Below are 16,910 nucleotides of genomic sequence, written 5' to 3' on the forward strand. Positions count from 1 at the left end.
AATGGAACTGTTTTTTTCCCGATGTTGATTTGTGCTCCTCATGTGCACATTTAAAATATGGCATGGAGAGTTAACAGATTTGGATCTAGGTGCTTTAAGGCTTTTGCCACAAGCCCACCACTATGTGAGAAAGACTTAAATACTCATTAACATATTGGTGGAAGATTTCATGTACGAAAGAGAGAATACAGAAAAGCAATGAAAACATGTACTTTGATTTGTTCTTCCTAGTGAAAACATCATTTTCTTTTTAGGATCTAGGAGACCGGGCTGCAAACCCCTAGTCCACACATCTCCATAGTAAGTTGTCTATGCAGCTGCGTAAAGTATGCATAGGGAGAATGAAAAAGATAAGTAGGTAAAGAGTTTGCAATCTTAAATCTTTGTTCCTTAAGGACCCAATGTAGGCCAAATCAGAGTTGCATGATACAATCACTCTTTGTTGAAATTGTTCAAGCGACCGATACAGAGGGATTTTTTAACGTCATCAAAAATGTCATTGGTCAATTATTCCACTATCTGCATATAGTTCCTTTGATTTACGTATTTTGTGTAGTTGTATCCTAAGAAGCACCAACACTTCTGATTATGTAGCACTAACACGGATGCATAACATGACATTGACACATAAACTTTAAAAATTGGAGGGCACAAAACATTTTTCATACCATTATATGAATAAAAAGTACAAGTATAGATCTCTAATTGTGAATATGTAACACCATGCATACCTTAAACCATATTCATCATTAAACTCATTCATAAAGTATTTGAACAAAATACGTTTCATCGCTTAGTGTCTTTGTAACCAATAAAACATCATCTGTCCACAAAAAGTAAGACTTCCCTAAATTTTAATTAAAGTCTTCTATTTCGCTTATTATCCCCAACCTATTTTGTGAGTGTCCCAAGAGTGTCCGGAGCATTTTTTTGGAGTGTTTCCGGAGTGTCCAAATAAAAAACATGGAGAAAAAATAGGACACTCCGTGTCGGACAAGTATCCGAAAAATGCCGGTACTTGACCTTGGACAAAGCGTCCCGCTCATAAGATGGTAGCATGTCGTGTCGGACCCTATGTTGGACACTGAGAGAAGACACGACACTTGTTGGACACTCCTAAATAAGTCTGTTGTTTTCTTCTAAGAATCACGGATACGGATACGGATACGATACGGATACGCCGATACGTGATTTTTTTAAAAACTAAGATACGATACGTTGGGGATACGTGAATATAAAAATAAGTAAAAATAAAATTCCATTAATGATTAAAAAAAGAAGAAGCAGTTTTGCCTTTGTTTCTTCTGCCTTCTCGTTCCATATACTGTTTAAAAAATCCAGTAACAGCTCTATATCTATATCATGTTATATATATAAATACTTTATATGTATACATATATATCAATATATACTACACAGCGATGAGAGAAGAGAGAGAAGATATATAAATACACACTACACAGCGAGAGAGAGATGATAGATATATATACACACTACACAGTGAGAGAGAAATGAGAGATGAGAGATGAGAGACGAGAGAGAAGAGAGACTTAGAGGTCGAGAGAGATGAGAGACGACAGGGAGGAGATCTATTGCCTTTTTCTTTTGCCTTCTCGTTCTGTTTTTCTAGTCAGTGGGGGAAAATAAAGAATATATAGCCCTAATTGCAGTTCAAACCCATATGTTTTAAGAAATAACATATTCACTCCCGCACGTATCCGAAACGTATCCAAGCGTATCCAAAACGTATCCGAAACGTATTGGGATACCAAAAATTAATTCTAAAAACCGGATACGTATCCGGAGCATATCCGAGCGTATCGGTATCCGATACGCGTACGGTACGTGATACGAAGGCCAAAATAGAGTATCCGTGATCATGGGCTTTCTTTCAAATGTGTCTTCTTCTTGTCTTCTCTCGAACTAAACATGCTTCTTGACACGTGGGGGACATGCATGCCAATCACTTGTAGATATACCATGCCTGTTGCAAGGTTTAAAAACAGTTTGCGATATGATTGTAGTGCAAACCAATGTTGATTTATGCCTTTTGATCCCTTGTCATTGAACTTGCTCATAGAACTGTCGTGCAAATATGCATGTCATCCGTCACATACAAAGTTATGTAACATGCATATTTTAAAGGTGTCTACGACTATGTGACTAGTTGGGACCTGCATTTTTCAAATGCGTATTAGGGGTCCATTTACCTTTTAGGGTGTGTGATCATTGGAGAAATTTGGAAGGATAGTAACAAGGATTCATTTTTTTTATTTGCCAATCACAAAAAAAAAAAAAAGGATTCATTTTTTTTCTCTCTTGTGGTTAATTGCCATGTGTGTGTAATTTACTTTTTGTTCTTTGTTGTAATCACAGCTGCTCACCGAATCTAGTGAATCACCAAGTTCTTGTGGAAAGCATGGATTGTCAGCTTGCGCACATTGGTCTCTATGCAAGTGGAGATGTATGTACAGTACCCTTTTCGCCAACTTCCTAACCATCTATAATTATGCTATAAAAACTAGGATGACAGTGGTGCGAATATAGTCCATTTTACTTTACGTGTCACCCCATAGCTAGGCTGGGTTGGGCTTCGGTAGAGAGTCCTGGGAGACGTCTGGATGGGTGTTCACAAGTCCCACATCGCTTGGTGAATGCAAAAGTTAAGTGCTACATGACCCTACTTTGTACAAGGCCTTTTAAATCTGTGAGGGTGCCAAAGCCCTTTTGAACTTCAGTTAAGTGTACTCATCCCGCAGCAATGCAATGATGGGTGACCTATTGGGAAGTCAAAGGGGGTTAGGGACGCCAAAGCCGATAACATTGCACAAAGTGGGAGCGGCTCATTAAGTGGTATCAAAGCCTGGAAATGTGGGAGAAATCTTGACCCCACACACGAGGACGTGGGTTCCTAAGTGGGGGACATTGTGACGCCCCCCGGTTGGGTCCGGGCTTTGGTAGAGGGTCGCGGTAGACGTTTGGATGGGTGGTCACAAGTCTCATATCGCTTGGTGAGGGTGTTGCAACTTGTTTTTTATGTTCAATTTCTCATGAGCTCGAGATTATTCGGGTAAGACTATCCAATTGAAGGTCCTAACACCATACTCTCCAAAGAGTAGATTTTGGGTGCAATGGTGACTGACTAGCATTGAGCATCTCTGAAATGGGACAGGTGGGGGACCAGTTGGACGATTTGATACAACCATTCCATTTAGGGCTTCCAATTGGTTGATGACACCACTTGGGATAGAGTCACTGTTGCACTCATTATTAGGGATGGCAACGGGGCGGATCAAGGCGGATATCTACAAATCCGAACCCGATACCTGAAACCATATAACTACCCAAATCCGCCCCAAAACCCATTGGGGAATGGATAAGAGAAACCATATCCAAACCCATTCGGTTTCGGGTTATATCCGAACAGAACAGGTATCCAAGAAGTTGTTTAAATTTTCACCGCGTACATTCCCATTTTATATAGCAAGGAACCTCCTCTTCTTTTTTTAACTCCCGATGTGGGACTCTTGACTCCTTGTAAACATGGACAAAACTAAACCCAGGAAGGGAGCTCTCCTTTCTTTAATCTCACTCATGTAGTCATCTCCTTTACTCAACTTCCACCTAAATCCAGCAAAGAAACCGGGCAACTGCTCATATGAAACCACCATTAATGCAATCCAACCCCCTCAAATCACTACTCTCTTGTCCATCTCTGAAAACCAATCACCAAACTGACAAAAATCCCTCTGTTTTCTATTCCCCCTGTCCTCTTAGTTTCTCAACTCCCAATTTTCAAGAAAGGCGGGTAAGAAACGAAGTCTTTCAACCTATGATGCACGGACACCGATACTGACACGGGAATTCTAAAAAAATGGGGACACGCCACGTGTGTGTGCGCGTGTGTCTATATATATATATTCCAATTTTTTCTTCCAAGTTTAAATGGCAAAATGTAGACAAAACATAACTTCCATAGTTCTAATACCATTCAAACAAAACAAGACATCCATTATCCATAAGTTCAATACAATCCAAATACCCAATTGAAAATAAAACATGATAAAACATCCATAGTTCCATAATAAATTATGGGACACGCCACGTAACGTGTCCCATACGTGTCCCTAGCCGTGCCCCCCTAAAAAATTTATATAAAATTATGGGACACGCCACGTGGCGTGTCCATTACGTGCCCCCAAGGTGTCCTCGCGTGTCCGGACACTGCGATACGTCGACATCTAGAGGTGTTGGTACTTCATAGCTTTCAACAATCAAATGTGGACGAATGTTGAATGTCAAACTGGACAACCCAATTTTATTGTGGACGACTTTGTTCTTTAGTATCAACAAAAGAAAATAGGTGTGGAAAGAAATGGAATTTGGGGAAGAGAGAATGAACACGCGCGCGCGCACACACACATATATGTATGTATGTATGTATTGAGGGTATTTTCGGTTCGGTTCGGTTCGGTTCGGGGATCGGACAAACCATAACCGGACCAAACCCGTTCGGGTATCTCATAGCCTCCACCATGCCGGTACCCACTGGGAAAAAATTGGTTATGGTTCGGGGAAAAAAATCGGTTACGATTCGGGAATCCATCGGTTCGGTAAAGATTGCCATCCCTACTCATTGTTCATCTCTTCCATGGCAACCGAAGGGTTCTAAATATCTGCCTTTTCATATGGTATCGCCTGATATATAAGGGAATTATGGATATCCAATACTGCAATTCAGATGCTTAGTAATATGATGGTTGACATTATAGGATATGGATTTATAGAAAGCAGTATGACCTATATCATCACGTGTCCTGCTATTGCAATCTAGAACCCTATGGCCAAGTAAGTAGTAGGGAGGTCAGTAATACCTTGTCTAACAAAACATTCTGCCATGCACCATCTAGTTTGATTCTAATGGCGAGTGATTAATATTCGTGAGCAGATAGATGCAGGTGAAGAACTGACATATGATTACCGATACAAGCTGCTGCCTGGAGAAGAACAGCGGTGCCACTGTGGAGCTCTCAATTGCAGGGGCCGCCTTTATTGAAATGTTAATCTATTGTACGCCCTGGTGGTCTCTGCATCATAAATAAAGTGTGCCCTGCTGTTGGTGTATGGCTTTTCATTTTTCCGTTTATTGTAAAAATGTTTTGCACAACGCACTTAAAGAGGTGATCATTAAGCCCCCTACTGTCTTTTTCCTTCTTCTCTTCGGTTAATTATCACTGGTTAGAGTTGAAGCTGCTCGAGTTTGGCGATTCACAGATGCATTTGTGGATCACATCTCTGTTAGTGTTGTAATGGATGCTTTAGTTAATGAATATTCACCGTAATCTTAGTGTATGCAAGTAGCTTTCCTTGTTATTCGTTGTACTGCCATTATATATACTAGTGCGATGCCGACGCGGTGTGGCATGACAGTTTTACGGATCGCGGTTGGTATTTATTTTCCGGAAATATGTAGGTTTGTTAGCTCATAGCATAATGGGAAAAATGATTGTTTTGCCAGTTTAGTTTTAATTTGATAAGGTATGATCAATTAAAAGAAACTATTGGGAAGCAGAATTATGCTAACCATATGTTGAGTGTAGGTGTGTAAATGGGTGTGCTGTTAGAATTATTGTAGTTAGTTATGGAATAGAGAAGTTATGTCGTGAACTATGGACCTTGGGTAAAATTTCCCCACACTTGAAAGTTATTATCCCAATAATCCAATCGTCTGAGCAATCTTTGTAACAGAGGAGTCACTTTTGGAATCAATAAAATACTCTATTGTTGATGACCTCAGGATGAAATTAGCAACAGGTAATGTCAGGAGTCTTGAGTGCTTCTCTACTTGCTTTCAATTAACTCACTGTATGTCGAATGGAACCTACTAAGCAAGGTGGCAATTTATTGATGGTAGATCATGAATGTCCTTTAAGACATTGCTCGGAACGAAAAGATTTTTTAATCCCACGCAGAATTCTTGAGGGAAAAATTCTTTCATTAGCAAAGCTTGTAAAACGTCAAAGAACTTCAAGACTTCATTTGGGCGCTTTTAAGTCCAAAATATTAAAAGAATCTCACAACCAGCAAACATAATTTTAGTCCATTACTTCAATTGTATGATAGTTATTCCAGATATTCCTCATCGTCCCATTGTAGTAGATAACAACATCGCGAAGAATCGCTATTCAATTATTGAATAAAGTATCCAGTTTTGCTAACTCTTTGGATGAATGGACAATAACTTATCTCGCAGAGATAGAATTGAGCCATATCTTGATACGGGTCCAGTTCATGAAACAGGTATATCCTCTAGCCAATCACAATTTCTTTGGCGGATGGTCAGGATGCATAGGATACCTGTTATGGAAGAAAGCATCCATATCGTTAACTAATGTCGTTGTGTTAAATTTTCTCGTACTCAAAAGCTGAAGCCTCGAGAACCCAATTTGTTGAATAACCCTTGAAATAAAATTAACAACAGGTAACTGCAGAAGCCATAAGTGCTTCTCTACTTGGAGGTCAATTAACTAATTGTATGTTGAATGCAAGCTACCAAGCAAGGGGGCAATTTCTTGAAGGCAATCATGAATGTTATCTAATGCAGCTTTCTGAATTTAAAAATTTTGTAAGCGCACACTGAATCCTTGAGAAAACAAATGTTCCACAAGCAAAGGTTGTAAAAACTTAAACAACTTTGAGACCTCATTTGGGTAGTTCTTTAAAAAAATAGAACTAATAATATCACTAACTTTTGATTGCATAACATCCTTGGAAAAATCAATTCTGAAAAGTTGATCGACAGAAGAAACATACATAACTGTTGCTATAATGATGCATAACTGGTAGTTTGATTATGGCACAACCAAATGTACTTTGTTTTACCACCTGTAATTGGATCGACAAAAGAAACAAGTTATAGATTACATAATCAACAGAGATAAACATGTCATACACTGGGTAATTGGGAGGTAACTTATTTTATAAAGCTTCATTACAGTTTTATTGTAATTAACTAAGTTGTCATCTTAAACTTATTTTAATCAGGTAAACCGAAGTTACCCTTGATTTTCCAATTTTGCCCCTATATTTTTGGCACGTGTCTCCCAATTGACAGAGAGAAGCAAAATGATAGATATAGAGCAAATAATGCCTCCGTTATTTAGTTGAGTTAAAAATAGTTAACCCGAGTAAATAATTCCCTGAAAACCATGATTGGCATATGGGCTTTTAAACGTATGTAACTCGTCTGCTGTAAAAAATTAGGGTACAGTTCTTTTACTTTTTTCTTACTTTGAAAATCTATCGTAATAAAATTAGTTATAGGTAATTGCAGAAGCCGTAACAGGTTCTCTACTTGGAAATCAATTAACTTATTGTACGTTGAATCCAAGCTACCAAGCAAGGGGGCAATTTCCCGAAGGGGATCATGAATGTTCTTTAAGATAGCTCTCTGAGTGAAAAAATCTTCTAACCCCACACTGAATTCTCAAGGAAACAAATGTACCACAAGGAAAGGTTGTAAAGTGTTAAACAACTTTAAGACTTCATTTGGGGTGTTCTCTAAGAAGATAAAACTAACAATATCAATAACTATTGATTTCATAACATCCCTACCAAAATCTTTTGTGAAAGGTTTATCGACAGAACAAACATGCATAACGGCTGGTATAATGATGCATAACTGTCTGTTTAATCATGGGACAACAAAGCAAACCCTTTTTTACTACCTGTAACTGGATCAATAGAAGAAATAAGACATATATTACATAATTGACAAGAAATATTTGTCATATACTGTGTAACCGACAGTTGAATAATTTTATAAAGCTTTATTACAGTTTTATTGTAACCAACTAAGCTGTGACCTTAAACTTATTTTATTAGGTAAACTGAGGTTACTTTTGATACTGCAATTATGCCTTTTCATTTATGTCACGCGCCCCCAAATTGACCGAGGAAATTAAAATCACGGACATGAAGTGAACAATGCCCCCCTTATTAACTTGAGTTAAAAATAGGAGAAAATCCCTTTTATATCCCTTCGACTTTGACAAAAAATTACTTTTGGTCCTTTAGCTTTCAATTTTGGCACAAAAATACTTCGACTTTCTAATTTTTTTCAACACCTTTATTTAGGGATATATACATATATACACGAAAATAGGATGTTTGGATCAAGCACCCTACAAACATCGAATGTCGTTGATTCTTGCGTTGGCAGTGTCATTTTTTTTTGTTTATAGAATTTTTTGATGGCTCGGATTGGCTGTACGGTGGCTGGAGATAGCCTGGCACGGTTGTCAGTCCCTATAACAGAACTCAAAGATAACAGATTCCTTCTAAAGGATGACATTGAAAAGGAATAGAAAGTCGAAGTTTTTTTTATGCCGAAACTGAAAGGTGAAGCACCAAAATAGATTTGTAGTCAAAGTCGAACGGATATAAAAGAAATTTTCCCTATAAATAGTTAACTCAAGTAAATAATTCGCTAAAAGACGTGATTGGCATATGGGCTTTCAAATGTATATAACCGTTCTACTGTAAAAAGTTAGGGCACAATTCTCTTATTTTACTCTCATTTTGAAAATCCATCGAGGAAAACAATGGCACGCAAATAGAAAGCTTCATCTCGATCATCAGCTTCACGAAAGAGCAAAGCATAGAAACAAAGTTCACCAAAGTCCAAAACTTCGATGGAAAATTATCGACTAAGATATCCTCAATGTCTCAAAGAGGCGTGCCAGGTGAACCAATATCTTATCCCCATAATCGATAATCCTACTAATTTTGTGCTTGGTCCAATCTATCACCCACATGCACCAGTTGAACTTCCTACTTATTATCCTGTAAATTTTGATGAGCCATTGCTCCTTTCACTTCCGGGTTTACATCGAGCTAGATGGGTTTCTAAGGGTACCATTCGATCATGGCCGACTATTTTCCCATCTTGGACAAGGTGGGTTAGTCAAATGAGAAATTTTTTAGCTCCATCGTGGTGAGCGATGAATCTTTATGAGGCTATTGATTTGTCTACCCAATCGTTGCAATTAAACCCAAACCTAATTGCTGCTGCTGCATGCTTTTGGTCTGTTTCTTCAAATGCTTTCATATTCCCCTGTGGACCAATGACCCCCAATGTATTGGATATTATCCATTTAACTGGTTTGTCAAGTTTGGGCGAGGAGGTAAATGCCGCCCTTGATCATAAAACCTATGATCCACCGTTTAATAGCTCTGAAGCTCCATGGAGTTATGCAAATTTCATAGCCAAGTACTGTGGGTTTGATGATCAAGAGCCTTCTTTTGACGAGAAAATTGCGTTCTATTTGTACTGGCTCAATAAATACCTTATGTGTGTATCTGGTATAAAGATCACTAAAGAATACATCCGTCTGGCTATATGTCTAGCTCAAGATACCAAGTTGGCCCTAGCTCCTTTTGTTCTAGGAACTCTATACAAGGGGCTTTGGTCATTTGTACAAAACAAAACAACCAGTAATTGTGGTGGGCCCTTTTGGATTCTTCAGGCATGGTTATATGCTGGTTCAAGGGATTCCTGTTCCTTATACTCATCCTAGGATTAAAGATTTGGTCAAAACCAGGCCAAATGTGACTCAAATTTCTCTTATCAAAGAATTGGTTGGGCATTTCAACAGAACCATGGCAAGTTTTGAGTTTCAAAGCTTTGTTGCTGCCCCTGCATGTACATCAGAGTTCAAGTTTTGGTGGGAATGTACTCAAGCAATTTTCTTTACCAAGGATTTGGACAATTGCCTTTTGAGGCTTGATTCTGAAGATGTCAAGACAGGTATGATACTACCCGTATTTAGTTGTTTAATGTAGCACTTATCGTTTAACTTAATAATTTTATTTGAATTATTTCTATAGCTTCAATTTTGAAAAAGCTGCCTGGTCCTCAACCCCAGGGCAAAGAAAAGGGCAAAAAGGTTGCATCTGTAGAAGATTTGAGTAATCTAAAGAAAAGAACCAGAAGTTCTAAAGCTGCAGACGCTGTTCAGAATCCTCCAATAATGGCTGATGCTATCAAGGCCTATAAATCAGCTACTCAACAAGAAGAAATGGCTTCCAAGGAAGAAGCTGAACATCTTGAAATCATAGGGATTTACAGAAGGGTATGAATTTTACCTGAAATAATTATTTCTATATGACCATTTGAATATATTGTTTGGTCATTTATTAGCTTATGTAATTACATTGATCTGTTCTTAATCAGAAAACAAAAAGAAAGCTACAACTGCAAGCCACTTCAGATGAAGAAAATGGTCACGATAAAGGTTCACCAGCCAAGCTTTCGAATGTTGTGGACTCTGAACCTTTGATGACCAAGTCCAATATTTAGTTATGTCTCAAACATCAACTTGAAACAAGCCAAGAGAACAAAGAATCTGAGAAGGTTGAAATCTCAGAATAATCACAGCCCATAGAAATGGTTATTGTCCCAGTACTAAATCCAGCTCCACAAGGATTCACAACAATTTGCAATGTTGGTGACAGCAGCTCTAGCCAACCAATAATATCTCCTGAAGTTGTTGAACAATTGATAGAACCAAATGCTGATATCCCAATGATAGATATCCCAACTGCTGAAGAGACCCATGTACAAGAAGAAATACTTCAAGAGAATGAAGAAATACAATCCAATCCTGATCTTCAAGGTCAATATATCTCTATGTCTCCTAAAGCTAAAGAAGTAGTTCAATCAGTGCTTCCCAAGGAAAAGGACACGATTGATATAGGAAATAAGGATATTTCTTCTCCTGCCCCTTGTATGATTCCTCAGATCTTGGAGACTGCACAGGAAAAGGATATACAGCTTACCACTGATCCCAATTGTAATATTGGACGTGAAGCTTTTCTTTTTACTGAGATTACTAAAGTGCAAAAGCAACCACGAGCTACAGATGTCTTCTCAATTGCTAGCAAAGAATTGATAACTGTAAATACTCCCATTGCTTCATGTTTTTCAATCAATCAAGTAAATCCTGAATTAGTTAGCACTCCCAATTCTGACCTGGATCTCATGCTTAAAAAGGCCAAGTCATATTCTGAATCTTTATCTAGGTCCGTATCTGAGTTTTCTGAATCCCTGATTGCTCATGTCTTCTACCAGCTTAGTGAAGACACCAAAGATGAAGTGAAATCCTTCTTTACAATGTTAGAATTTCCTTTGGCAGAAACTGCTACTAACCATACCCCAACTTTCACTAATTGTGTGAGCCAGTTGATAGCAAAGAAGGTGCTTCCACTGTCAGAGCACATTAGACTTGAAGAGTTTTGGTCAAGTCTAAGTGGAAACCTAACTGCAGCAGCTTATTACCAGAAGGAGATGAAGGAAAAATGTGACGCCATGGATCAATTTGCCAATGTTTCGAAGAAATTGGATACAATGGGAAATAACATTCAACATTTGAAGGATAAAATGCATCAAATGAGTATGTACTTTATAGAAACAAAGATATGTATTTATTTTCCAATCGCTGTTCAACAAATGAGTAATATTGCAGTTTGGCTATCCAGTCTTGGAAATCATCCTCAAACATCCATTCGTTTGGGCTATTGCCATGCAAATAACTGTACTATTCAATGAAGGCGTTATGAGCTCTGTATTTTGCTATATTTGTACTTCGATTGGTTACTGTTGCAATCGACTCAGCATGTCCATAAATATTAACCAGATAAAACATTGTTTCAGTACTGTTGTTGATGTTGATGCTCTCTATGTACCTGCATCGCACAAAGGGGTACACCTGGCCATCTGTGCATATACATGTTTTAAGCATTATAAACTCTTGTAAAATTCGCGATTTGATAAGCAGGGCCAAAATTATCCATCCCTAAATTTATGTATTACATCGGAAGGGAGATAATGAAGTTTTACCTTCTCAAGTAGCGGTAATTAGAGAGTGGAAGTGCTTCTCTGTGTTGCTCTGTATGGCGTGAAGATTACTGCACTCTGTGCGATTCCGAAGTTTTAAAGTACGGAGGAAAACTACAGAGACGTCTGAGTGAAGTTTTTGGTAAACGAAAGGGTGTAGTAATCGTGGGGTTATGGAGTTAGCATTTGGTGTGTCACAATGGCAGAGTTGTTTTGAGTTTAATCTTGGGTACCGCGGAAACTAATGTCGTTGATGGGTAGTTACAGAGACGTAACTGAATACTATTCATTTTCTTAATACTGTTCACTTGTGTAGGGGTTGTTCACTTACGTTGTTTTTTATATTTTTTACCTATTTCACTTATGGTTTGTTAGGCCTATTTTCACTAAATAGGGCAACTGAGTTTTTTCAAAGGGTCGTTAATTAGTTTTGTGTTCATTTGTTATTATTATTTCATTATTTTTTTTGGGAATTGATGCAGTGTCATGATGAAAGAAATTTTAAAATTTTAAAAATATTATGCAAATATTTTTTTTTCTGCTACAGATGCAAACAAGCCAGTAGGATAATATTTTGGCCTTTATTTATCTAGTATTGGATTTCGTTCAAAATTTACACCTTTTGGGATTTGTTTGATCATGGGGATGCAATAATGTTCATAAACTTTATGAGAAACTAACAAATACAACTAAAATTTGGACAAGTCGAAAACAAAAATAAGCTAGTTTATTCATTCACATAAATAGCATGTCAAATGGTTGAATTTTAAATATCATTTATTTAGTGATATAAAATTAATTTTGCACGTCTGTAATTTGAATCGCTTCTCTTGCAATATTAATCGATTACTTTACTTGTTTGACATTGAGTTGGGTTGACTATGATTCGAATTGGTTCAGTTTTATATTAAATTAAGAACAAAATCAATGTCCATGGATTAGGAATCTAGAGAATTAAACCAATTCACAGAAGGGATATAACGAAAGCAATCTAAACCACTAAAATACAGTTGTGTCTCAGTTTTAAGCCATGTTTCGCCTTGAAGAAAAGTATTATGTTATGAGAGACATTTAAAGTACTCAAAATTATAAAGATAAATTAAATTAAAACTTATACTGTATTAAAACCAATTTGAATGAAATTACTAAAACGCACTAATATTGATCAATTGCTTAATAGTAGAATACCAACAATCACCCCAAATAATAAACAAATAGAATGGAATATGCGAAATTCATAATGAGTTTACAATATAAGTTTGATTTAAATTATCCAATAGGAAAGGAACACTAAATATTGTAGCAAATTTAATAGGATCAATAAATTAGCGAAGTATTTAACTAAGGCTCCCATATTTATTTCACAAACTATAATAAAATAATATGGAGTATATATTTATATGTATATGTTATACGTTTCAGATCAGTTGGAATCATAACCACAAACTTAGATCTCCAGAGAAAATCATATAACGCGGTTTTTATTTTTTTTAAACCATGACCAAATCATGCATATTATTTAAAACTTAACAAAAATTAACTAATACATCGAGAACAATTATATTCTAGCAACATTCACTGCATAACAACTCAAAGGCATTTAGAGACAAAGAAAGAAAACCAAGAAGAGCTCAATTACGTTAAAAACGTACTCAATCAAGAGCTCATCAGTAATATGCTTAAGATTGATTTTTTTCAACTGGTCCTTCACGAAATATGTAGCATTTTCTCGGCAATATTTTCTTTGGCATTCACAATCGTTCAAGTACAATAGTACACGTCAATCAGAAACATTGTTCTTAGAATTTGTTGAGCAAAGTATTATTTCCTAAACAAACAGAAAAACAACATATTGTGTTGCAATTAAACCAGGTATTAAAAAACAACTCTATGTTACAGTATCTATCAAAACATTATCTTCATCATCTCGCTCATGGGATTACTGTTGGGAGAAGATCCAAAACAGCCTTATATGCAGGATTAGACATCGAAGTTGTAGCTAATACACAAATTGGTTCACCAGTAGCACACATACGCTTACTCGCATACTTAAATTGTATAATTGAGTCACTTCAGACATTCCACCTTGTGCCATCAGAGCAGATAACAACATTCCAAAGAATGACCATTAAGTTTTGGAATAAAGTACCTGATTCTGTTAACTCTCTGGATGAACGAACAATAACTTCTCTCCAAGAGATAGAATCAATCATCTCTTAATAGGGTCTAGTCGATGAAACATGCAACTTTTAGCCAACCCAAATTCTTCTGATGGGTAATCAACATGTATAGAATTCTTGTTATGGAAGAGAGAACCCATGTGCTCAACTCAGGCCTTTCTGGAAAATTCCCCCCAGTCAGAAGTTGAAGCTCGAAGAATCCAATTTGCAAAAGAGTAGCGACTCTTGGGGTAAATAATATATCCTATTGCTAATAATGTGAGAATAAAATTAGCAACAGGTAATTTCAGAAGCCGTAAGTGCAATGTCTACTTGCAACTCAACTAACTAATTGCAGGTCGCACGCAGGTGACCAAGCAAGCGGGCAATTTAAGATACTCTTAATCCCATGCTCAAATTGTTTGATTGAGTTACTGCAGGCAACTTACCAACTGATTCACCAGTAACAAACATATTCTTAATTCCATAGTCAAATTGTGTGATTGAGTTAATCCACATGTTCATGACCGTGTCATCATAACAGATAATAACATGGGAAAGAATCACCGTTAAGTTATTTAATAAAGTATACGATTCTACCTACTTTCTGGATGAATGGACAATAACTTTTTTCCAATAGATAGAATAAGCTATCTCTTGATAGGAGTCAAGCTATTAAACAGGTAGCTTCTAGTCAATTTATATTCCCGTAACTTGTAGCTAGCATGTATGAAATACTTGTTATGGAAGAGAGCATTGATATCGTCAACCAAGAACTCTGTGTAAAATTTTCACCTTGTCAAAAGCTGAAGCCTCAAAAATCCAATTTGCTGAAAAACCTTCGTAAAAAAATTAACAACAGGTAACTGCAGAAGTTATAGCTGCTTGTGTACTTGGAGGTCAATTAACTCATTGTATGTCGAATGTAAGCTGCCAAGCAAGCACGCAATTTGCTGAAGGTGATTATGAATATCATGTAAAGTAGCTGTCTAAATGAAAACATCTTCTAATCCAACACTGAATCCCTGACAAAACAAATGTTCCACAATGAAAGGTTGTAATGAGTTACACAACTTCAACATCTTATTTGGGTCATTTTCTAGGAATATAGAAGAAACATTATCACTAACTATTGATTCCATAACATCCCTAGCAAAATCAATTGCGAAAAGTAGATTGACAGAAGAAACATGCATAACTGCTGCTACAGTGATGCATAACTGCTTGTTTGATCATGGGACAACTAAACATAGTCCCTTTTGCCACCTGTAACTGAATCGTCAGGAGAAATATAGAGACCCGTAATTTCAAAAAAAATATTAAAAGGTTTATTAATATGAGAAATTGAGAAATACGTGAAATATGTGTTTATGAGATTTGGGTTCAATGTGCAAGGATTGTTAGCGGAGGGAGTGCAAATGTGAGTTGTGTGTGTGTGTGAGTATATATAGGTGTGTGGAGGAGTAGGGGATTAAAATCCCAACTCCACACTCTCTCTCTATCTCTCGGTCTCTCCCTCTCTCTCGGCGCTCTCTCTCTCTCTCTCTCTCTCTCTCCCATTTTCACTCAAAACTCAACAAATCAACTCCTTCCCTTCTTCAATCAACCTCCAAACCTTCATCTCTTCGCGTATTGAAGCTCAAATTGCGTTTGTAAGAGCTCGGTGGTTCGTATTCGGCTTGGTTCGGAGTTTGAAGTTCTAGAGCTTGGGTGATCTTTTGATTTCGGCTTTAACCCTCGAGGTAGGGATTTCTCTCACTCTTTATATGTTCTTGAGTTGGTTTTGTGCATGAAATCGTGCTTTTGATCATTGTTGTGGTTGTTGATGTGTTTGTTGTTGAAAACCCCATGAAAATCTGCTGAGAATTTGCTCGAACAACAATGTTATCGATACCTTTTGTAATTGTCATCGATACCTTCGTGTTCCAAAGCCCAGAAAACCCATTGTTATCGATACCCATAGCACTGTTATCGATACCTTCGTGTTCCAAAAGCCAAAAAACCATTTGTTATCGATACCTTCAGCCTTTGCTATCGATACCCTAGCGTCTGGAAGATTTTTAGTCCAAAGGTATCGATACCTTGTCCCTTGGTATCGATACTTGTTACTTATCTCCAGCTTTCTCTGTTTTTGCTATATTTTTCACCGTTTTGGTTTTCGATCACTTTTAGCCATTCTAAATGACTTCTAAACATAGTCTTTCGCACTCTAATGATCCCCTGGTCATCCTCATTCGTTGGTTCTCGTCGCATTGAGCACAAATATCAAATGGAATAAATTATCGTCCTAATGCTTTGTTGATGCGTTTGTTTAACTATTAGTGGTAATGTGAGATGCTAAGATAGACGGAGTGATCATGCTTGAGCTAAATGTGGGTGTTGATAAGATTGAATGTTAGATAGGAGGATGGATAGATCAAGAGACGCAATGCGAGAATTTGACACTTGATGCCATATCGTACGAAGATAACAAGTTTGGAAATAAAATGGAAATATGAATTGGTATGTGGACCGTTGACTCGATATCAATCCCTCTCTTTATTTATAATCGTACAATCAGAGCCTTAGAACTACATATGTCGAAAAACAATGAAATGAGTTGTGGTCGGATGTACGGGGTCATGAGTACCCGGAACTTGAATCGGATGTACGGGGTCATGAGCACCCGGAATGTAAATTGGATGTACGGGGTCATGAGTACCCGAAACTTGAATTGGACGTACGGGGTCATGAGTACCCGGAATGTAGAATGGATATACAGGGTCTCAAGCACCCGGAAAGGTATTGTGGGTATATGGGGCCCTAAGACCCGGAAGAGTTCTTAAGCTCACTATTCGGTATGTTAATTGAGGAAG

General features: G+C 37.3%; 1 protein-coding gene across 4 annotated transcripts in view; it reads left to right on the forward strand.

The window, feature by feature from the left end:
- The window catches only part of LOC131303373 (histone-lysine N-methyltransferase SUVR5), a 29,662-nt gene extending 24,310 nt beyond the window's left edge, over positions 1-5,352 (forward strand). For all 4 annotated transcript variants that reach the window (XM_058330209.1, XM_058330213.1, XM_058330212.1 and 1 more), the window contains 2 exons: positions 2,377-2,464; positions 4,949-5,352. In XM_058330209.1, coding sequence (XP_058186192.1) covers positions 2,377-2,464; positions 4,949-5,056 — 196 coding nt within the window. In that variant the 3' untranslated portion in view covers positions 5,057-5,352. The remainder of the gene's footprint in view (positions 1-2,376; positions 2,465-4,948) is intronic.
- Positions 5,353-16,910: the final 11,558 nt, after the last annotated feature.

This window comes from Rhododendron vialii, chromosome 10a (genome assembly GCF_030253575.1).
Source record: "Rhododendron vialii isolate Sample 1 chromosome 10a, ASM3025357v1".
Classification (NCBI taxonomy): domain Eukaryota; kingdom Viridiplantae; phylum Streptophyta; class Magnoliopsida; order Ericales; family Ericaceae; genus Rhododendron; species Rhododendron vialii.